This window comes from Nicotiana tabacum, chromosome 19, assembly GCF_000715075.1.
Source record: "Nicotiana tabacum cultivar K326 chromosome 19, ASM71507v2, whole genome shotgun sequence".
Taxonomy (NCBI): domain Eukaryota; kingdom Viridiplantae; phylum Streptophyta; class Magnoliopsida; order Solanales; family Solanaceae; genus Nicotiana; species Nicotiana tabacum.
Window position 1 is genome coordinate 65,918,712 of NC_134098.1, and position 24,398 is coordinate 65,943,109.

At 36.2% G+C, this 24,398-nt stretch overlaps 2 protein-coding genes across 8 annotated transcripts; both read left to right on the top strand.

Annotated features, from left to right (window-relative positions):
• Positions 1-464: 464 nt before the first annotated feature.
• Positions 465-18,963, top strand: LOC107791189 (phosphoserine phosphatase, chloroplastic-like). Of its 7 annotated transcripts, none has more exons than XM_075237886.1 (12): positions 465-888; positions 1,278-1,410; positions 1,504-1,608; positions 3,246-3,339; positions 3,952-4,101; positions 4,193-4,246; positions 4,778-11,314; positions 11,673-11,946; positions 13,097-13,173; positions 14,210-16,461; positions 16,719-16,780; positions 17,912-18,963. In XM_075237886.1, the coding sequence occupies exons 1-7, from the start codon at positions 669-671 to the stop codon at positions 4,901-4,903; spliced, it is 882 nt and encodes a 293-aa protein (XP_075093987.1). In that variant the 5' UTR covers positions 465-668; the 3' UTR covers positions 4,904-11,314; positions 11,673-11,946; positions 13,097-13,173; positions 14,210-16,461; positions 16,719-16,780; positions 17,912-18,963. The 7 variants fall into 7 exon arrangements, with proteins under 7 accessions (XP_075093987.1, XP_075093984.1, XP_075093986.1 ...); XM_075237883.1 differs by having other exon boundaries at positions 14,210-14,405; XM_075237885.1 differs by having other exon boundaries at positions 16,719-18,963.
• Positions 18,136-18,768, top strand: LOC107773037 (RING-H2 finger protein ATL2-like). Its single transcript, XM_075239132.1, has one exon. It carries the CDS (start codon positions 18,136-18,138, stop codon positions 18,766-18,768), a length of 633 nt encoding a protein of 210 aa, XP_075095233.1.
• Positions 18,964-24,398: the final 5,435 nt, after the last annotated feature.

Here is a 24,398-nt window from a genome sequence, read left to right on the forward strand (position 1 = left end):
TGCCTTACTATTTTGCTTTCCAGTACATGACCTATTTACTAGCTATCGCTTTTGCTTTGCATCTTTCTTCTGGATTTCATGGTGTTCTTATTTTTCCTATGATTGTTGTGGTGATACTAATATTGTCTCTTTTTGTCCTTTTGTCTTTTTGTTTTCTTGAGCCGAGGGTCTTTCGGAAATAGCCTCTCTACCCTTCGGGGTAGGGGTAAGGTCTGCGTACACACTACCCTCCCCAGACCCCATCAGTGTGATTTTACTGAGTTGTTGTTATTGTGTATATTTGTACAGTTTATTTAGTAAAAATTGCAGATTTATTTTTGTTAATAAATCTAAATATTAAAATTAAAAGTGATGGAGTAATCATGAGAAGGACGGGGAATAAATTGATAAGAATTAAAAGTGATCCAGGGTCAATATTTATATAGTTTCTAAACCTCATAAGTCATAACTACCCCCACATCAGCATCTTGTTAAATCTGCTATTTTTAAAACAAATCAGAAGTAATGTTATTTTGCACCAACTTCACTTGCCGGTTCTCGGTCAGGTGCGCATCTTCTCAAGCTTCAAATAGGATTCGAGCAAGACATCCTTAAATTACACAATTTTTTTTAATTTTTAACGAAACCCATATTCGAGGTTTGTGAAATTCAAGATTATTAAGGCTTTAATGGATGGACTGATGAGTTTTCAAGCGCAATCTGTTCGTGCTGTCTCAAGAGAGCAAAGCTCGGTACCACTTCCTATATTTTCTCCAAAAATTACTAGAGTTTCTGTTCGGCCAATTGGAATGGTGAGAAAGTCCAAGTTGTTTAATTCATTTGTTGCTTCAGTTCAGCCCGTTGAAGCCTCTGCTGTTACCCCTTTTGACAATACATTACCATCTAAAGGTAAAGATGGATCTGATATCATTCTTGGTGGGGCTAATATGTATTGTGTTGTGTGTCTGTAAGTGAAAAGTCTGAATCTTGTTTAGTTATGGATTGCTTAGTCTGAATCCTGTCTTCAAAACTATAAAATCTGTCGTCTTTGTTATGGAGCCATTTCCCATAATTTTGCTAATCATGCTTGTAAATGAAATTGGCCTGAATAGAAATATAGAGAATTCAGGTTATCAAAAAGAAACATAGAGAATTCATGTAGCTGACTTCAACTAGTTTGGAATTGAGACAAAGTTGATTGATTGATGATCTGTAAAATGAGATATGGATTGAGTTTTATTATGGAGGGAATTTATTATGATTATGCAGCAAACTGATGGTTTTTTGAATTATGTTAGAGGTTCTTGCTGTTTGGCAAAATGTGAATGCTGTATGCTTTGATGTGGATAGCACTGTGTGCATAGACGAGGGCATAGATGAATTTGCAGAGTTTTGTGGGGCTGGAAAGGCTGTAGCAGAATGGACTGCTAGGTTAGCTGCCTTTCTAAAATGTAGCAAATAATTTTTATAATCGAATATTAAATGCTATAGGATTTCATATCACATTTATCTTGACTTTGACAGGGCAATGAATGGCTCTGTTTCTTTCGAAGATGCATTGGCAGCTCGTCTGTCTCTTATCAACCCTTCATTGTCCCAACTCCAGGATTTTCTTAAGAGACCTCCACGGTAACGCTGTGCCTTGTATCACCTATGGTACATAAGGTTTCCATTTCTATGAACTATTATTACGAGTTTACTAAAAGGAAAGACAATGACATATTGAGTCTTCAAATTTTCACCTTTTATGGAAAAATTAAACAGTTACATTTTAAGGAGTGGTTTTGCTTTATAGGTATAGAGTATTACTATCTGCTATTCCTTTTAATTAGGGGCCTTGGTCATAACTGCCAATTTAGTTATTTGAAAAAACTTTTGACTGAGCATGCTATATGGTCATGGTTGTCAATTTTTTTCCCGTAATCTTAAAACCTTTCTTGTGTTGATGTTCAGACTTGAAATGTTATAGCTCTCTGGATTCATTATTCCTGCAACTTGGCTAATTACAGAAATATTGTAATTAACACAAAAACTATCAGTTAATAGATTCCCCAAAGCAATCAATACATTAGGAAGTAGTTAGGCATAAATTAAAATGCTAATTTTTTCTTTAATGAAGTACTCAAATTGCATTAGTTAATGCATCAAGAAGATGCAGAATTACAGAAGGAGAAGGAATAGCTCCAGTACAAACTAAGAGCTAGTTGTTATTTCCTAACCTCCGGGAGCTGTAGCCTTCTCTATTAATTATCCTAAGCGTTAAGTCTTACAGTTCAGACAACAGTGGTAGTAGTATTAAATACTCAACCACCCTTCAGGATCTTTCAAGGATTAGCAAATTTTAAGAGAGTCCGTGGCCCCTGCTAGCTCTTTCTTCAGTATGGCATTACAAAGGAAAAAAGATGGCTTGACTAGAAGAGCCACTTGAGTTTTCATCAATTATAAAATTGTTGAAAAGTGTCATAACCAGTTTTTATTGTAAGCCTGTGATAGAGATTGACCATAACATAAGCTTGGGTCCGGGCTCAGCCTTTGTTATATAAAAGTTTGGCCATGGTTACAGTTAATTGGTTCCTCCAAATTTCATACCTGTATTCCTTCAGCCATCTGTTAGTTTGTGAATAACAAAGATATACAGTTTTGTGCAATTGACTTTCAGTATATCTAAGTCCCCAGTGAAAATATAAATCAAATAAAGAAAACAAAAAATTAGAGGGGGCTCAAACTTCCCGACAAGGAATATCGCTACCTTAGGACCGTTATAGTTACGGCCGCCGTTCACGGGGATCGGTCACCGGGCCCTGGAGGACTGACAGGCACACTGTTCCAAATGTTTCTGGAAATTCTTACTCCCATTGGACCATTTGTATCTGTGCACTCAGCAAACTGTGTCTCCCTACTTGGCATAGCTATAAATTCATCGATAGCAATTCTAAAGGAAATCCCGTACAATTTATAAATTTTGCAAGTGAAAAGACAATTTCTTTTTGTAGTAAGCAAAATGGTTTAAGATAATCTGGCTAGTTCAATCCCTAAAAATTGCCAAACAATTCAGTTTTTTTATGGTGTCTCTTTGAAGCTAGTTGGTTGTTTTTTTTAATCAGCTGGGGTTGTTGAAATCTTTTCAAAGATAATCTTGCTTAATCCATCCATGCCTTAAAAATTTCAAATAAATCAACTATTGTCTGATGTCCCTTTGAAGCTAGTTGATTGATTACTTTATAAAGCTTAGGCTACTGAATCTTTTCTGGTTGTGATTGGTGCAGACTTTCTCCTGGCATTGATCTATTGGTCAAAAAACTGAAGGATAAAAAGAAAGATGTTTATCTGGTCTCAGGCGGGTTTCGTCAAATGATCAATGTACTTCCCTTGTTGAAATGTTTAGTTTTATTTGTTCATCTTGCACCTGATATAAACATATTAAAAGATATGCTGTTGTGTTTTTGCACTTCTTATAATATTAGTAAGTTTCAAACTTTCCACGTGAGTTTTGAACATCATTCTGGATATTTTTCTATTCGTCTCTGCTATTACTAATTTCCAAGTTTTATTTTGCAAAGTGCTTTACTGGGAACAGTTAGAATTGGCTGGTCATCTTCTTGTATAAATGTTATCATATGTATGAACTATGAATAGGTTATGCTAATAAAATTTTCCAGTAGTTGGAACAAGAGGTGTCAGGGAAAACCTGAAAACAAGAATTTTTTGGTTTGCTACCTTTAATATGATGAAAGATTTGGGTCATCACTTGGTTCTGTTTACCATAGTGTCCAACTAGACTTGCAAAAAATTCTGCTAGTTACCCAATTATTTGGTGCAGTTATTTGGATGAAAAATGTGTTCTGATGACTGTAGTTTGATCAGTCGTCATTATCAGATGTCTCTCTCTTTTTTTTTTTTTTTTAAAGTTGTGCTGATCCCATAATGTGGTGTATTATCTATATTTTTTCTAACCATAACTCTTTCCTGAAGCCTGTCGCATCGATCCTTGGTATAACACTTGAAAATATTTTTGCCAATCAAATGCTCTTTGGGAGTAATGGAGAATTTGCTGGGTTTGATAAAAATGAGCCAACTTCAAGGAGTGGTGGAAAACCTACTGCTGTTCAACAAATAAAAAAGGTTGGTGTTGGAACAACTGGTGATGTAGTTGCTTATTTTAAGACATTTTTCTTAAAGATTGCTCATAAAGCTAAGTAATCCAATCTTTCAGGCTCATGGATACAAATCAGTAGTGATGATTGGTGATGGTGCCACTGATCTTGAGGTAAGTAACCAATACGCTCGTCTCCTGTTTGACCACCAACTCCAATCACCCAAAGGGTAAAAAATGGGTGATGGATGGAGTGATATATCTAGCTTTAGTTTAAAATTTACAAAAACAAACTTTGTAAACTCAGTTTTTGAGTTTTTTTGCAAACTTCGTTTGTTTGAGTTGCTTTCGCCAGAACAAAAAAAAGGAGTTAGTGGTTTTTTAAAGATTTCCAAACTCAGTTTTTCAAAACTTTCAAAAACTCAGAAACTCTAGAAAGTAGTTTTTGAATTGTTAAAAGATTTTAAAAACTGAGATTAGATCTTCGGGAAAAATTGTTGTTATTTATTTATTTATTGCAGAACAACATAAACAAACAGAGTTTGCAAAAACTCAAATTACTTGGGCAAACTTTGTTTTTGAAAATGTTGAAAGCAACACCATCAAACTTGTTTGCTCTTGTTTATACTATTTTGTGTTTTGTTTGAGGATTCTGAATGATATATCTGTTGACAACTTTGCACTTCTCTGGAATTTTGGTTGCAGGCTCGTATGCCAGGTGGTGCGGACTTGTTTATTTGCTATGGAGGAGTTCAACTAAGAGAATCAGTTGCAGCTAAAGCTGATTGGCTGGTGTTTAATTTTAAGGACTTGATTAACTCATTGGAGTAATGTGCTATCGGATCTTCACTCTTCCATCAATATTTCGCGTCTTCACTCTTCCATCAAATATTTCTTCCTCGGGGCTTTATGCAGCTTTGTAGTTCTGTTCTTGATGTAACAAGACATAGCAAGTTTATAATTTGCTGTTATTGTCCCCTCCAGGAGAGTCTTCTCCGCTCTTATTAATTCCTATTTTTATGTGTAAGAATAAAAATTGAGAACGCATAACAGGAGAACAAAAAGTATCAGCCGGCCCTCCTAGCTTGACATATTACCAACCTCAACTAATTCTAACTCAGGACATAAATAAATGGGAATTGAAGTATTGAAGATCTGATTGATATTATGTTGCGCTACATACTGCAAATTCGATGAGCTTCAGTAAGTTTTGAACAACCTAGTGTTCTCATGTATATTATTTGTTACTTTTATTTTTGAATCTTAGAACTGGAGATGCAGAACATGAGAACAGAGAGTACCAAAGAGTCTCTCACTCAAACGCAAACTGATTAAACAGCATAAAACATACAAAGACAAAAAGAAGGAAAGAGTAAGATAAAAGATTTGAACAGAACCGCAGTACAACAGCAGGAATATTATTACACAGGGGAATACATTAGCGGTTAATAGGCCAAATAAGGAGACGGCTCAGGATGAGACATGAAGGAAGAACAACTCTACATCTTCAGTAATACAAACCTTACTATATCTTTTTATACTGGCTCGCAATCCATAGAGTACTTGCTACATTTACTGTAATATGGCCAAATTTTCATGACATTTGCCATGACATAATATCCATTATAACAAATTTGTGGTTCATGACATTTACCATGACATAATATCCATTATTAGGCCAAGGATTTCTTGCTATAAATAGAGGAGTTTCTCCTCATTTGAAAACACACCAATTCAAGAGCTTTTCACTTTTGTCTTTCTTTCTCCTCCTTTATTTCATTATAGAGTATTTTGTAAGAGAGTGAGTGTTGGGAAACACTTGTGTGAACCCTTTCTTTGGAGTGATCTTGTGAGGTTATTCTCTTGTGGTATTTGGTAATTAGAGTATTTACTCTAATTTTGTACTCTCTTTTGTACTCTTGTTAGTATAGTGAAATTGCTTCTCTCCGCTTGTGGACGTAGGTCACCTTAATCGAACCACGTTAAATTTGTGTCTTCTTTATCTTCTTTAATTGACATTATTATCAACTTGCATTGTCTTTGTTATTATCATTATAATGTTGTTTGGCTAAATTTCGTACTACCCAATTTTTCGATCCTAACAAATTGGTATCAGAGCCAGATCTAACCGGGTTAGTTTAAAAAGCCAAAATGACTCTAACAAAGTCTTATGTTGAGAAATTTGACCGAAGTGCAAACTTCGGAATGTGACAATTAAAGATGGAAGCTATAATAATTCAGGATGGCTTAAATTTGGCACTACAAGGAAAGGAGAAGATGCCGGATAAAATGACGGACGAGGAGTTTACCGTCATAGACAAAAAGGCAAAAGCAGATATTATTTTAAATCTTTCAAATGAGGTTTTGCGTGAAGTTGCAGCAGAAAGCTCAGCCAAAGGCATATGGGAAAAGCTTAAAACGCTATATATAAAAAGAACAGTAGAAAACAGGCTTTACCTAAAGCAAAAACTCTACACTTTTCGTATGGCTGAAGGAACCTCTATACTTACACATCTTGATACTTTTGATTCTCTTCTTATGGATTTAAGTAACATAGATACTGAAATCAAAGATGAGGATCAAACTGTATTATTGCTTGTTTTCTTACCCCAGTCGTTTAAGCATATAAGAGATACTATGCTTTAAGAAAAGGATAATATCTCTTATAAAGATATCAAATCTATTTTGAAATCAAAAGAACAAATAGATAGAGATATTACTGGGGAAACTAGTGGGAACCAAGGGGAAGGCTTATTCATAAGAGGTAGATCCAATAAGAAAGATTCAAGTAGTGAGAAACCTAAATCAAGGTCAAAATTCAGATACAGAAATGTCATGTGCAAATATTGTCATAAGAAAGGTCACATTATTTCTGAATGCTTTAAATTGAAAAACAAAGAAAAACATACATAAAACAAAAATGAGTACAAAAATACTGACACTGCCGAAGCAAGTGTAGCTGTTGATTAGACTGAGGGAACTATTTTTTTAGCAACTAATAATAGTTTCAAATCTAACAATGAGTGAATTTTAGATTCGGGTTGTTCTTATCATATGTGTCCCAGTCGGGATTTATTTACCACATATAAATCTATTGGAGGTGGAGTTGTCTTGATGGGCAACAATGCTGAAAGTTATTGAAAAAGGTACAGTCCGAATCAAAATGCATGATGGTGTGGTGAGAACTCTCACCGATGTTAGACATGTTCCTGACTTGAAGAAAAATCTCATCTCTTTGGGCACTCTAGAATCTCTTGGGTGCAAGTATACAGGTGAAGGTGGAGTTCTGAAAATTCTCATGGTGCTCTTGTGATCATGAAAGCACGCAGATCTGGTACGTTGTATACTCTTTTGGGATCTACTGTTACAGGTGCTGCTGCAGTTTCAATATTAGATAAATCAAATTCTGACATCACCAAATTGTGGTATATGAGATTGGGGCATATGAGTAAAAATGGTCTTTCTATCCTCAGTAAAAGAGGTCTCTTATGTGGCCAAAGTACCGAAAATATGGAGTTCTGTGAACATTGTGTGTTCGAGAAATAGAAAAGAGTCAGCTTCAAATCTCCAGCGATTCATAGAACAAAAGGTACTTTGGATTACATTCATTCAGATCTTTGGGGTCCTTCACGTACCCCATCAAAAGGTGGTGCCAGGTATATGTTAATTTCATTGATGATTATTCAAGGAAAGTTTGGGTTTATTTCCTGAAAAATAAAAGTGACGTTTTCTTAAATTTCAAACAATGAAAAGTTTTGATTGAGAAGCAAACAGGAAAACAGGTTAAGCGGCTTAGAACAGATAATGACTTGGAATTTTGTAATGATGAATTTAACGAATTTTGCAAGAATGAAGGAATTGCTCGACATCGTACTGTGAGAATGACACCTCAGCAAAATGGTGTGGCAGAAAGGATGAATAGAACTTTTTTGGAAATGGCTCGTTGCATGATTTCAAATGCTGGGTTAACAAATGCCTTTTGGGCAGAAGCTATCTCTACAGCTTGTTATATTGTCAACCGAGCTCCTTCTGCACCTTTGAACTTTAAGACTCCAGAGGAAATGTGGTCAGGTACTCCTGCTAATTATTCTGATTTAAAGATATTTGGTTGCCCTGCATACATGTATGTAAATAATGGAAAATTAGAGCCAAGGGCTAAAAAGTGCATTTTCCTTGGGTATGCATCTGGGGTAAAAGGATATCGACTATGGTATCCTGATCCCACAGTACCAAAATTTATAATTACCAGAGATGTAACCTTTGATGAATCCTTTATGTTACATTCTAGAAAAGAGTCTTCTTGTTCTTGTAATACAGATAAAGGAAATAGTATACAGAATCAGGTGGAGATTGAGATTGGCATTCCTTCTGAGCCAAGCTCATCAACTTTGGAGCAAAATACAGTTGAAACTCCTGAAGTTGAGACAGAAGCTGAAATTCCTGAAGTTGAGACTCCTGAAGTTGAACCAGAAGAAGAGGAGTATTCTATAGCCAAACATAGACCAAGAAGAGAAGGTAAACAACCATTAAGGTTTGGAGATTATGTTGCATTTGCTTTTTCAGTTGCACAAGAAACTGAAGAAATTGGAGAACCATCAAAATATTGAGAAGCAGTTTCTGGTGCTGACTCAGCCAAGTGGCTGATTGCAATGAATGAAGAAATTGAGTCTCTCCACAAGAATGGTACTTGGTCTCTTGTGAAGCCGCCATCAGGAAAATAAATTGTTGGTTGCAAATGGGTCTTCAAGAAAAAGGATGGCATTCCAGGGGTTGAAGATGTGAGGTATAAGGCACGATTAGTTGCAAAGGGCTATAGTCAGGTACAAGGAGTTGATTTTAATGATATTTTCTCACCTGTTATTAAACATAGCTCTATTCGTGTCTTGCTTGCCTTCGTTGCCATGTATGATTTGGAATTAGAATAACTTGATGTTAAGACAACTTTCTTACATGGCGAACTTGAGGAACAAATATACATGCATTAACCCGAAGGATTTGAAATTGAAGAAAAAGAAGATCATGTTTGCTTGTTGAAGAAATCCTTGTACGGATTAAAGCAGTCTCCAAGACAATGGTATAAAAGGTTTGCTTCCTTTATGTTGGGTAATGGTTATTCGAGGAGCATATATGATAGTTATGTTTACTTCCGGAAGTTAAATGATGGTTCATTTGTGTACCTATTATTATATGTTGATGACATGCTCATTGCTGCTAAGGATTTAACATAAATTCACAACTTGAAAAGTGAATTTGAGATGAAGGATTTGGGAGCAGTTAAGAAAATCCTTGGCATGGAGATCAAAAGAGATCGAAAAGCCAACAGGCTATTTCTGACCCAGAAGAAGTACTTGGAGAAAGTCTTGGAGAGGTTTGGCATGAAAGATGCTAAACCAGTTAGTACCCCTCTTGCTGCTCATTTTCAGTTATCAGCTGCTCAGTCCCCGCAGTCAGAGGAAGAAGAGAGGTACATGGCACAGGTTCCTTATTCCAGTGCAGTCGGCAGTATTATGTATGCAATGGTTTGTACACGTCCAGACATTTCACAAGCAGTGAGCGTGGTAAGCCTGTATATGGCTTGCCCTGGTAAAGCACATTGGCATGCTGTGAAATGGATTCTCAGATACTTGCGAGGTATTTCAAATACATGTTTGGAGTTTGGGAGAAATACTAACACTTTGGTTGGTTTTGTAGACTCAAATTATGCAGGTGATCCTGACAAAAGAAAATCATTGACAGGCTATATGTTTTTTGCATCGGTGGTTGCGCTATTAGTTGGAAAGCTATATTACAACATGTAGTAGCTTTATCTACTACCGAAGCAGAATATATGGCAGTGACCGAGGCGATCAAAGAAGCTTTATTGTTGAAGGGTCTATTTGCGGAACTCAGTTTATACCAAAGTGGTATTATCATTTTCTGTGATAGTCAAAGTGCCATTCACTTGACTAAAGATCAAATGTATCATGAGAGGACGAAACACATTGATATAAAGTATCATTTCATCCGAGAAACCATTGCTGAAAGAAAAGTCTCTGTTCAGAAGATCAACACTAGAGACAATCCTACTAACATGTTCACTAAACCTCTTCCAGTGTCCAAGTTCAAGCTTTGCCTGAACTTGATTGGTATTTATGAAGAATGATTTTGCCTATTGGAGTTTTTGCGGAGAATGTGGAGCAAATTTACTATATATAAGCCGAAATTAGGCCAAGGTGGAGATTTGTAATATGGCCAAATTTTCATGACATTTGCTATGACATAATATCCATTATAACAAATTTGTGGTTCATGACATTTGCCAAGACATAATATCCATTATAACAAATTTGTGGATCATGACATTTGTCATGACATAATATCCATTATTAGGCCAATGATTTCTTGCTATAAATAGAGGAGTTTCTCCTCATTTGAAAACACACCAATTCAAGAGCTTTTCACTCTTGTCTTTCTTTCTCCTCCTTTATTTCGTTATAGAGTATTTTGTAAGAGAGTGAGTGTTGGGAAATACTTGTGTGAACCCTTTCTTTGGAGTGATCTTGTCTTGTGGTATTTGGTAATTAGAATATTTACTCTAATTTTGTACTCTCTTTTGTACTCTTGTTGGTATAGTGAAATTACTTCTCTCCGCTTGTGGACGTAGATCACCTTGACCGAACCACGTTAAATTTGTGTCTTCTTTATCTTCTTTAATTACCGTTATTATCAACTTGCATTCTCTTTGTTATTATTATTATAATATTTTTTGGCTAAATTCCGCACTACCCGGTTTCCCAATCCTAACATTTACGTATAAACTTATATAGCGTCTAACCGGTGATCTCGATGGACTTACATCCGGTTTCTTCACCTCTTCCTTGGGAACAGTAACAATGAGCACTCCATTCTCCATCGCCGCCTTAACTTGATCCATTTTCGCATTCTCCGGAAGTCTGAACCTCCTCATGAATTTCCCGCTGCTGCGTTCCACGCGGTGCCACGTGTCATTCTTGTCATCTTTCTCCACGTTCCTCTCCGCTGATTTGAAGAACCTTATCGTCTTCGATCTCCACTTTCACTTCCTCCTTCTTAAGCCAAGGGAGATCTGCCTTGAGCACATGGCCCCCCGGAGTTTCCTTCCAGTCGACTCTAGTGTTCGCGAATGCAGAGGTCTCATGTGAATTGGAACCTGGAAAGCCCTTTTGAGAATTTTCTGAGTTTGCTTTCAGGTTTCAAGTTCGTTGGTTCAAGGAAGAGGACCTGGTAGGTATTTATACTGTCGTAGAGGAGAGTTTAGTATTTTCTCGATACTTCTATCCGTACCGATATTTCTGCCCAAGTAGATATTCCGGAACGTATATAAGCAGATGTCGAGAACTTTCTGGACCAATCCCGCTAGGCCCATACAAAAACACGCAAGTGCGCTATGGAATTGGGTCTGCTTCTTGCGAAAAAATCGTGAAAATAGCACGACCTAGTCAGTTTTCGGACTGTTAATTGAAAAATAGCTAGTGTTTGCAAAGTCGTTGATAAATAGTCTATTTTGCTGAAATACAGAAAGTTTCAGCTTAATTTTGCTGAAGTACGTCCAAATTTTCTTAAATCTATTCTTTAAATGCAGAAACTGGGAGCTTACAGCACCATTTAGTGGATGCAAAATTCAAGTTACTACTAGGTTTGTGGTGGGTGATCTGGACGCGACGTATCATGTTCCTGGAACCAAGGAGTATATACTCAATGGTGGTTTCAAGATTGAAGTGCCTAATTTGCAGGAGGTTGTTGTAATGGAGGAAGTAGGTCACTTCATCAACCAAGAAAAGCCTGATGAAATAAATTCCCGCATTTATGATTTTATTCAGAGGTTTTAATCAACAGATGCCCTCTTTGTCGTCCAGGTTACTGCAACTTCATCACTTGAAATAAGCAATGATACAGTATACGCTGTAATGCTACCACTTTAATGTATATCTATGATTGATACTGCATTTTCCTTTTCTATAAATCACTGAAGTTTTTGGTAGAATTTGAGGTGTACTTGTTGAAGTTTGTGACATAATAAGATACCCAATCAGATTTGTGAATTTGGGAACTCGATGGATAGAGAGGTGGAGTTCACCACTTTGTTTATAAGTCCTGCTTTGACATGCATTTTTTTTCACTATATAAAGAATATAATGGAAAGAAGAGGGGCTTCTCTTCTCACAATTCTTTCTTTGTTTGGGATGATTGCTGTCCTTTCTCAATCCCCCACATACCAGCAGAAGAAATACACACTAAAAGAATAAGAAAAATGATTGCCTGATCTCTGTCACATGATACCTAACAGATTAGTACAAGTGGCAAGCGAAACCACGATAAATCCAAAGAAAATCTTTATTTCCTCGGTTTCTTTTCCAATTTGGGGAGAAAGAATCCCTGAAAATATAAACTAGCTCCAACAGATTACGGTGAAGAAGTGATAATGGCCTAAGCTGCTCGGACACGGGTGCGGGTGTCCGACACAGGTGCGGATCTAGAGGTCGGATTCTTCGAGATGTAAATTCTAAGATTTCGGGATGCAGATCCTAGTACGGATACGGGTGAGGAGATCCGGCTAAAAATAATTCAAAAATATAAAAATATAAAAATATCTCTAAATTATGAGAAATTGTAAAATGAGAATTTCTTTTTTATTCTCAAGTTGTAGATAAGTAAATGATCGATTTCCTGGATAAGGTATGCTATTTTCTTCAAATTTACCCTAGTTTTGGTTATCTGATTTCGGGAATCAAATTATATCTCGTATCGAATTTTTCTGTCCGTCGTGGTCAAAGTACCCAAAATTATTTGACCATATCCGGTACGGATCCCATACCCACACCCATACTAGTGTCGTGTCGACATGGGTGCGGCACCTAAACTGGCGTGTCGGAGCAACTTAGATAATGGCATTGGTACACTGCAGCATTGGTCTTCACTGGTTAAAACATACTTTTTTATCCAATACTCACATCCATTCCCTCCAATACCAGTAAATTCTTTGGTTGTTTTTGAAAATGTCATCAGGATGGACGAAAACTCATTTGGTATAGGACTTGGAGCAGTGGAATTTTTCTTATGATCCCCCATGACATCTACTCTGTGTAAGCTGTTGCTTATCTCTGTTCTCATGCTTTTTCCACTTGAGTTATCATTGCCTTCTTCAACACTATGTTAGACTGCTGGTGTCTCTCTAATATGTATGCCATCTTGGCCGAGGTGGCCATGATTTCTACCTGCAGTCCTGGCAGAGTATGATATTGATAACTGTTTCCTCTCAATGGTAATGCACACAGTCTACAAACACTGCCAGCCTTTATCTAAGGCTTGAAACATTTAGACCTTACCTAGAATGTGCTGTATACTTGTCTGAGTAGGTGAGTAATGACTGAGGAGAATGCTCACATTTTACCTAGATGTAAGCATGTAAACATTAATTTTGATATGAGATCCAGGACCAGCTTGGAACTAGAATGGAGAACCCAGGAAGTTGTTGCCTACTGTTTTGAATTTTGATATACAGTACATAAATAGATCAGAAGGAATGATAAAGATATCATGTAAGAATTCAAGTAATAGATGAGTATTTTATTTAACAATGTGATGTTTCTGGCAAGGAGAGAGATTTGAATTTAGCAAAAGGTTAAAATGGCATTGGTGAGAAATTGAATAGAGGTGCACAGATTGCAGTTCAGGACTTATATGTTGATGAAAGTGAAAACAGTGAATCTTTTTTGACTGTCCTCTTGCTTGGAGGTCACTGTTCTCTTTAGTGTTACACAAATGGAATTATGGATAGCAGGAAACCTGTTGCTCAGTAAAATATATTTCCAGGAATGTCCTGCTTTCATGTGTGGGAAGACCACTTTTTATACTAAGTTTTTAGTTTCTGACGAGGAATGGAGCTACATATGTGTGAAGGTAGATTAACTCCTTTTTTGTATGTTTGGCTTATTACTTGCCATATTATTACTTTTGTTTCCTGTCTACAATGATGCTGGTAGCCCCAACATACTAATTCATTGATAAGAAAGTAGTAGAAATTGGTGAAGGCTCTGTGGCTCTATTTCTACATTGGTTCCTTTAGTTTCCGGCACTGCTTAGTGTTATATTATTAAAGGGTTCTGAGCCATTACCCAGGACCTCCGAAAACCATGGATTCACTGGGCAGTCACCAGGTGCCACCAGGTACACGATCTTCCACATAACAAGGACCTGGTGGCTGTACAATATAGACATGCCGGGCTTGGAGTGGTGGTTCCTGGAAGAGCATAGCTATCTCTGGACATTATGTCAGAGATATTATTTGGCAACAGGTATTATGTGTGCAACTCAGGTACATTCCCTTCCCTCTTCTGCCCTAAAAACTTTCAGCCCATGCTAGAATACCTGTTCCTCATTTTCAAAATCCTCATAAGAGTGGATTCATTTTCTTTGACTTGCTTTTTGTTCCTTTTACTTTTTTCTCTCGACGGCTTGCAAGGATGGTAATTGTATTTCTCTTGCTGCTTGTATCACAATCCACCTATTAATGAAAAATCACGGCTAGCTCTATTTCCATTGCCCTCTCTTCTTTCTTTTTTTTTCTTTTCAAAATTTGTGGTTTTGCTCTTCTTTTTTTATTCTTTGCCTTGAATAGTTCGTTAATTTGATAAGAAGACAGAAATTTTATCAAATGAGAGATTAACTTATTTAGCCTTCGGAAAAAAAACCCAACCGTTTATGGGGATATTTGACCAGAAACTCCATCAGTTATTCAGTTATTTCAAATATGAAAAATGAACCTAAATCCTGTTGTTAGAAACTCTTGTGATTTTTGCAGTTCTCTAAGGCATTGTACCTTGCTTCTCCCTTTGCTGCCCCGTGAAAAAAAAATATATATACCCCTTGACAAGAGTGGGTTGCTCTAGTGGTGAGCACCCTCCACTTCCAACCAAGAGGTTGTGAGTTTGAGTCACCCCAAGAGCAAGGTGGGGAGTTCTTGGAGGGAGGGAGTCGAGGGTCTATCGGAAACAGCCTCTCTACCCCAGGGTAGGGGTAAAGTCTGCGTACACACTACCCTCCCCAGACCCCACTAGTGAGATTATACTGGGTTGTTGTTGTTGTTGTTGCAAGTCTATGTTGAAGATACAAGAAAATAAATAAAAGTGTGCTTCTTTAAAAGCTTGAACTTTTAGGTGGTACATGGAGTTCAACATGGTATCAAGACAACTCTTGGCACAACCATTCTCATGCTCGTAGGAAAGTCGGGTTCCTCTCTCAAATTAGTTTATTGAGCTGTTTTTTGTCTATCTCCCAATTTAGTGTGTTGAGTTATTAACATGGCTCTAGGCACACTCATTAGTAAGCTTTTTAGATGAGATTTTCACACAATTTAACATAGTACGAGAGCAAGCACAAGTTCTGAGTTCAAATTCTCACCGTCATTCACATGCTTGACCTATGAGAAAGATTCAGTTTGCACGTGAGGGGTGCATTGAAGGTATAACTAGGTAAAAAAATGTACCTTTCTAAAAGTTTAAGCTTTTAGATAAAGTGGTCACAAATTCAATCGTGTAACTGATTCACATTTATCAGACGTGTGTACATAAACAAATTCATGTTTTTCCCTCGCAGCCTGTAAATCCTTTGAATTTTAAGGATTTTCCCCTGCTTCTCTGCTAGCTACAGCCACACTACATGGCTCTTAATATATAATGTGAAAATTATATAACGTGGAATGTCGACCTAGTAATATGTCTTGCTTTGCGAAGGTAAAACATTTTTTGTGTTGTACCAGTGTATGTGGCACAAACTCTTTTCCACTATGATATCTGGGAACTGGGGAAGTAGAAATGGGATTACATGGCATGTAGAGAGCCAGAATTTTGAAAGGATTTCCTTATAAAATGGTGATCCATTTCCTCGTAAGATTTCAGTCTTTGGTTCAGATACTAGTGATGCTGAGGAATTCTAGCAGAGGTTCACTGGAGAACTGAAGCACTATCGCGATTTGCAATCTAGACCACTATATATTTATGCTTGTTAACTTCCATATATTGTGGGCATCAGTTAGAATATTCAGGAATTGCTAATAAGTTGCACTTGTGCTTGTTTTCATTGAACTTTTTTTGGTTTTAGCCATTGATTGATGAATCAGTCAGAACATTGGATGATAAGATAAAATGGTAGTCAAAACTTTGTCATCAAATCCTAAAGATGTAGAAACTGGGAGCTTACGGCGCATGGAGTATATGCCTTGGTGGTTTCAAGAAGAGGGACATAACTTGCAGGAGGTTGTTTAATGGGCTTTAACATGCAAATGCCAAGCGAAAATGTAGCTAGTAAAACTATTATCATTATTATTTCAATAATATTGGATCAAGACGGGCTTAACGAAGCATACATAGACGGTGAGGATTTATATAGCTGATCCCAAACTTGTTTGGCCTACATTGCTAGCTTAATTTGTCTTCTATCACTTGGAATGTGCCCAGAATCTGTGATAACTATTGTGTTGCAACCACTTGAATGCTTGTCCATTTACAACATGAATAATTTCTTCAACAAGGCTTAGGGAAGTCATGGTCAAAACTTGATGTGTTGTTGCTCTTTCAGTCCCCCTTTCTCCAAAAAAGTGAAGTTTATGATTCTTGTCCTGATGCTGCAGAACATATTTGCACAAGGGGGCAATTTGCACAATCATTATTATCCAGAGTCTGCAGGTTGGAGGTATATCTCTTTGAGCTTCCAGCTTATTTTTTAATGTTTTACGAAGTATCTCGGAAATGTCTAAAGTCTGGCATCTTTCTTGCATGTGGGAGTGCGACAAAGACTTTCCATTTCTTTTTCGTTAGTTGTGAACCTTGATCTAATAATATATGGAAATCCAAAAGATTATTAAGGCGAATATGAGCAACTTGAGGAGAAGGGCAAAAGTGCACTTGTCCATTCGTACTGCATTTGCCTGATAATATAGATAATTCTGATCCACATCAACTGTGAATATTTTCAGTCTCAACGTATCTGTTTTGTCAGACTTATAAGTGATCTTATAAAAATTATTCTTTCTGCCCTTTCCACTATTTGATTGGGCAAGTATCAAATATTAAATTTACTTGTATTATATAGGAAATAACGGAACAAAATACTAGAATAATTGTAAAAAGTTATTTCGGTAGCAGAAATGTTCCATCAAAATTTCGAGCAATTAATAAATGTATTTGAATGAAATTTATGAACATTGTACAAAGTAATATTATCAATGGACTAGTTAAATATTCTGCATAGGTTCCTAAATACTAGCTCCTTGGGGGTATAAGCCGATGCCCAATCTTCTACTAGCCGATGCCCAATCTTCTACTAGAACAATACAAAGTATTTATTCTCAAGTGCAACAAACAAAATACTCCTATTATGGATTGCTTATTTAAATGTTAGAATTTAGACTTAAGTTAGGTTATAAGTTATAACAAGAAAGGACATATGGTGGCTTCACTTAAATTGTAAATAAAATATAAGGTCTATCCTACTTTGATTATGTGTGAAATAAGTAAGACACTTCAATTATTTATTTTTTCTTAAAGAGAGTGTAAAGTAAAAAATAGACAACTAAAAGTGAAGGAAAGAGTATATATAGTATGTATTAAATACTGTCTCACTTTCTTGTATTTACTATTTGAAAAGTCAAAGAGGTTTTTGGAACCATGTCTTTCTTAAATATATTTTTAATATCTTAAATCATTAAGTATTAACTTATAATACTATTTATATAGTTTTCATGTTTGTAAATTTTATTTTTAAAAATTTATGTGCAAATTCATATCGAAAATTAAGTGTTTTAGCCCTCATGCTTCAAACCAGGTCAAACAAAGTGGAAGTGAGGGAGTAAGAAGTAATGAAACAATGTTTTTGTTTAACCCGTTACAACTTTTTTAAAGGAGGTGGAGGCCGCTGAAACACGTTCCACTATACAATATCTCAAGTAAGAGTGAGGAACCTTCCTCTTCCATTAATGTCTTTCTGCAAAATCTTCTGCACCTCTTTCTTCTTCTTCTTCTTCTTCTTTTTCTCCTAAAATAATCATAATGGATGACGACGACTCATCTACTACTACTGCATTAGGAACTCTACAAACTTGTTGCGAAAACCCACACTATGCTTTCACCGGTAAACTCATGCTCATCTCTGTTCTCGTTTTCTTCTTCGTTTGTCTTCTTATAGCCTTCTTCCACCTTTACGCCATCCGCTTTTTCCTCCGCCGTAATTACGCTCGCCGTAATGCCACTTCAACCATCACCATTATTTCCTCTCAAGGGCTCGACCCATTACTGCTAAAATCACTCCCTGTTTTTATCTATTCAGCGGAATTATACAACCCTCCGCTCGAATGCCCTGTGTGCTTGTCCCAATTCGAAAATGGCGAAGCGGGTCGGGTTTTACCCAAGTGTAATCATTCTTTTCACATTGAGTGTATTGACATGTGGTTTCAGTCTCACTCTAACTGCCCAATTTGCCGAGCCCCAGTTCAACCATTAGTGAGCCCGATTGAAGTAATGGAAAATTCAAGTGAAGTAGAACGAGAGCAAGAAGTTGTTGTAATGGTGGTTGAATCTGCATGCGAAAAAGTTCTGGTCTGTGATTTCTCTTCTTCTGAATCGTCGCAGTCCGATGATGGGAATAAACCAGTGGGGAATGGTTTGGAGCCAAAAGAGAAATAGTTGGCACCAACAATGGTCTATGATAATATAATTTGTAAATTCTACTTGGGTCTTACTGGTAGATTTGATTATCTATTTCAAATCAAATAACCTTTGCTCTGTTTTCTTTTGTTTTTCTTGATAAGGCCAAATAACTCCTTTCTCTGTTGAATTTAGTAGTACAATATTTGGCAATTGCAGATTGCCTTTGCTTTATGAGTTTAGCTAAGTATGTATTTTTTTTTACTCTATCAATTTAAATTTACCTGCTAGCTTTATTTAGGTGGAAATGACTACCACTAGAGGAATGCATACAGAATTTTACTGGGGAATACTTAGAAGTAATCCACATTGTTTCAGATATAAATAGATTGTCAAGTTGATCCCCGTTGGGATGGATATGGTTCAGTTGTATCCCTATTTTACTTGTTACATATTTGGTCTCCAATCTTTGACATTTGTTTTTCATAGGTGTTATTTTCTCCTGGCCTAATTGGTGGTCATTTGGACATTTTTTAAGTGTAAAGACGAAAAGAACATAGAGAAGACCAAAAAATGTTCGAGGGAAAAAACAAATACTTACCCACCTAAAGCTCCATCTACCTTGTCTGTAGGGCTGTCTAAGGGGAGGATATTACCCGAGTAAGTACCGGTACTAAAGGTGGCAAGTAGGCCGGTCCAGGCCCGGGACTGCGGGTCAAACGGGTCAGGACCGTTTGGCCCGATTTTAGTGGGTCTAGGCCGGTCTTGTGGGCCGGTCCTATTATTTGGGCCCGCCAGGTCCGGGACCGGACCGGTCTCTTAGCGGGCCAAACGGTCCCAACGGCTATTTTTATAAATAAAAAAATATAGCCGTTGACTATTTATAAAATAGTCATTTAACCCCCCAAACTTTGTTTTAACCCCAATTTTTTTATACATTTAATATATATACTATACTAACATCTTATATATAGTATATAAGATGTATATATAGTTTATCGAATATAGCTTATATACACACACACACTATATATATATATATATATATATATATATATATATATATATATATACACACACACACACACTATACTATACTATACTATACTATATATACATCTTATATATAGTATATAAGATGTATATATAGCTTATCGAATATAGCTTATTACTTATATATATATATATACATTTAATATATATACTATACTATACTATATATACATCTTATATACTATATATAAGATGTATATATAGCTTATCGAATATAGCTTTTATATATATATATATATATTCGATATTAAATATTGAATATTATAATTTAGGATGTTAAATACAATTTAGGCCACAATTTTATAATAAAATTTACAAAGCATTGCCTTAGATATTTTTTTTAACATCCTTTTGTCTCTAATATCTATTTAATTTTTTTTAAAAAAAATATATGTTGGGCCCACTTAGCCCGCGGGCCGGGACCGTTTAGCCCAGGACCAAATGATCCCTGTCCCGGGTCGGTCCCTACAAAAAGTCCGTTTAGCCCGGGACCGTTTGGCCCGTTTAATTTGGGACTGGGCCCGAGACTGTTTGGACCGGCCCACTTGGCCCGTTTAGGCCCGGGACCGGCCCACTTGCCAGCCCTAACCGGTACTAGTTCGTATCGGTACCTGTACCGTACCGTACCGATCCAGATTGGGGTAGGGGTGAGGGATTTAGAAAAAGGGTAAGGGTAACTGGAGGGTATTGGAAAAAATATCCTTAGTATCGTTCCAGTTAGTACCCCTAAGGTACCAGATCGGTCCGTACTGGTACCCTTAATTTTTGCATTAATTTTTGTTATACTTGTGTTGCTATTTGTTGTAATTTTAATTATTTATTATTAAAAATGGCTCCTAAATTGATAAAAAAAAGTATGTAATAGATTGACTAAGGGTAATGTTAAGTAGGGGAGTCCTTGTTTTGAAACAAATCCTAACAAGTCCGGGTTTAGGCGTTACATACAAGAAACGTATAATCCTGTTTTTCAAGATTTCTCTAGAACAACTGTTAGAAATAAAGTTTGCGATGATGAAGGAAATGAAGACATTGCTGAAATATTGAAAGAGAAGAAAATTTGGCATTCCAGAAATAATTCAAAAAGATAATGATGCCTATAGTGAAATACTATCTACCAGAGACAGCAGGGATGCAGAAGAACAAGTGCTATCAATTTCAAGCAAAGAACCTATGGAAGTTATTGAAAAATTCCATAAATTGTAATTTTATTTTAATAAGTATTGAAAGTATTGATTTTTTTTCATCCATTAAAGTTTGTTTGTATATATATATATATAATTTAAATTACTCTAAGTACTGGTACCACACCCTTAGGATCGGTAGGGGTACTAATAGAATACCAGTAAAAGTACCCTTACCCATACCCTTAAATCCCCTTAAGAAAAGTACCCTTAATAACCCTCCCCTTACCCTTACTGTCCTCGTACCCCTAATCCTTAAGATCGTATCTTTAGACAGCCCTACTTGTCAGTGACAACCAAATACCGTGATAAAGAGGGAAATTACAAGAAAATAAATCAACAATATGACTCGTGGTTATAATCGTAGTCGTTAGCTTTAGCACATTACCTGTATTTTTACCATGTAAGTTGTTTTTTTATAGTCTATACTATTTAGGCTTCAATCAAACTTATAAAGCTACAAAATAGAAAGATCATTTATGGTTCAAACCATATGCTCCTATATGAGAACAATTAAATACTCCGTCCGTTCCTTAACTAGTTTGCATTTCGCACTTCTCTTAAAAAAGTATTAATTAAGTATTTAATCTACTAAATTATTCTTTGTAATGGTACTTTGAAATTCTAAAATTGATCACTAGTACTTCAATTAGTTTGAAAAATGGTTACCTAATGGTAAGGGTAAAATTGAAAAGATAACTAATTAGGTGGACAAGTAAAAAAGAAAATTTATCTTTACTATACTGGACAAATAAAGAAAGTGGAAAGAGTAACATATAGAGGTACAAAAAACTTATCCTTTCCAAGTTTAGACACTCTCTAAAGTGTGGTTCTTTTGGACTCAAACAACACAAATAGGTAAAAAAAACAATGAGTACCATTTTATATATAGCGTGGTGAATAACCGTGCTATATTTGAACTCAAAAAGGACGGGAGGTATAGCGCCTTGTATGCATGCGCTATACCTACTTAAAAAAGCGGGCCTCCATCTTCCCCAACCAGAAAACCAGTGCCCTCCCCCTTTCCCAGTGGGCAGCCCCTCCTCCCCCCTCCCCCCCCCCATTTTTAAAGCAAAAAAACTCCATTGGAACCCACCCGTCCCACAAAAAATTGTATCTTCTCCGTACTGTAGCAAGCTAACACCGGATCTAAGGCGTTATCGCGTAGTGGATTGCTCGTTTCGGCCCCCAAATCATCAAATCTTCACCTTTCAAAAAACTTTAAATCGAGGTATTCCGATTTACTTTTTGGTAAAACACATGTATAAAAAATGCGTATTAGTTATTTTTTTACTGTTGTTTATGTTTTTTCGTGATTGTTTTGTGATTTAATTAATTTATTATTTTTATCCGGATTAGATTATTTATGTGCTAAAAAATTAATAAAATAGATGAATTATTATTTTATGAATAATTAATGTTATTAGTTGTTACAAAAAAATGTTTATTAGTATATGTTTTTTCGTGATTATTTTGTGATTAAATTAATTTATTATTTTTTATCCGAATTAGATTATTTATGTGCTAAAAAAATAGTAAAATAGATAAATTGTTATTTTATGAATAACTAATGTTATTTGGATTTTATTGTTGTATGTATATTAATATGTGACTTTATTGTTGTTTAGTGCCCTTTAGTATTATGTTGCGCCCGTAATTATAATGTAGTGCCCTTAAGCGTAGTAAAACTGATAATAAATTTTAGCTAATGGTAGTTGAGTTTGTTCATGGTCATTTAGAGTAGTGTTACTTTAGTGAAAAAGTGTTGGAAAGTAACATATGAAATATTAATATAGATAATTTATCAACCTAAGTATCTGTTATATGAATAATTACTAAATTATCTTTGTAGTTATTTAAATTAATTATTTAATTATATGTTAACCCCCAAAATATCTATAAAAAAAAAGATGATAATTCAAACACAAACTCTCTCGAATTTTAGTCAATAATGTAGGAAAATAACATAAAAAATAACAATATTTGTCAAACTATGTATTTTTATATGAATATTTATTAATTATATCATGTATAGTTATAAAAATTAATTATTTAATTCTCTTATACCCAAAAATAGCTGAGTAAGAAACAAACATATAAAATAATAAACTAACATATAAAATAAGAAATAAACATATAAAATAATAAACTAACGTATAAAATAATAAACTAACATATAAAATAATGTAATAAACTAACATATAAAATAATATAATAAACTAACATATAAAATAATAATATAGAAAATGTATCAACCTAAGTAATAATATAGTAAATATATCGATTAAATATTAATATAAAAGATATTGCAATATGTTTAAAGATGCTAAACAATCAAAAAGAAAAATACTTTAATTAATATTGTTCAATTTACAAACATCGTCATGGAGGTTCCCTCTGTGCATCCCGGACCTGCATCTCGAGAGCTACTGTTGCTACAGGGTAACCATAGGTCTTCATATATCTGAGATGGGCAGTGTCCGTCCTAGACATTCCGCCCCAGACGTATAGATGATATGTGGGAGTTCATTAGGGACCACCCACTCCATCCCCGTATAGTTAAACGCCTTCAGGATACAAGTTTCTACAGGATCATAGAGATCGGCCGGTTGCAGTTCGACTGGGCGTTGATCACGGCTATGATAGAGCGGTGGCGACCGGAGACGCACACGTTTCATCTACCCATCGGCGAGGCTACCACGACGCTTGAGGACGTGGAGGTTATTTTCGGGTTGCCGGTTGATGGATTACTTCTAGTTTACCCGTATGCTCTTAGAGACTATAGGGGAGTGGATTACCTGCATATGTTGCACCAGCTCACCGGTTTCCAGCCAGCGGAGCCGACTGTATTGAGTGGGGCCAGTCGATTGCAGCTGATGCCCGTCCGGCAAAATCTAGCGGCGATGGATGCGGAGATTACAGATGATTCACCGCCGAAGGATATCGACCGGCACACGAGATTGATGCTGATGATGAAGTTTGGTAGTGTACTGTTCCTGAACACTTCGGAAAACCTAGTCAGTTTGAGATTTCTACATCATCTCGAGCGGCTAGATGATTTACCTGGTTACAGTTGGGGTGCAATTATTCTAGGTTAACTGTATATGCAGATGTGTCGGGCGTGCATGGCACCCAGAGAGACGTTGCCGGATTTTTACCGCTGCTGTAAGTGAAAACATAGTCAATTCTTTTCATCATTATAACATACATAATAAAATTAAATTTTACGTCTACAATCTATATTAGGTTTGGGCCTGGGAGCGGTTCCCGCAGTTCTAACCACCTCTACCACAAATCGCTCTGGATGCACCACCTCCACTGTTTCTCCCTTTAGCTTGGAGGTGAGTTGATAGGCGAGGCTACCGACGCGAGGTCGAGACTCGACATCATCTCCCTTATTACAAGGATTTGTTGGATTTGCTTGAAGGCGGGTAG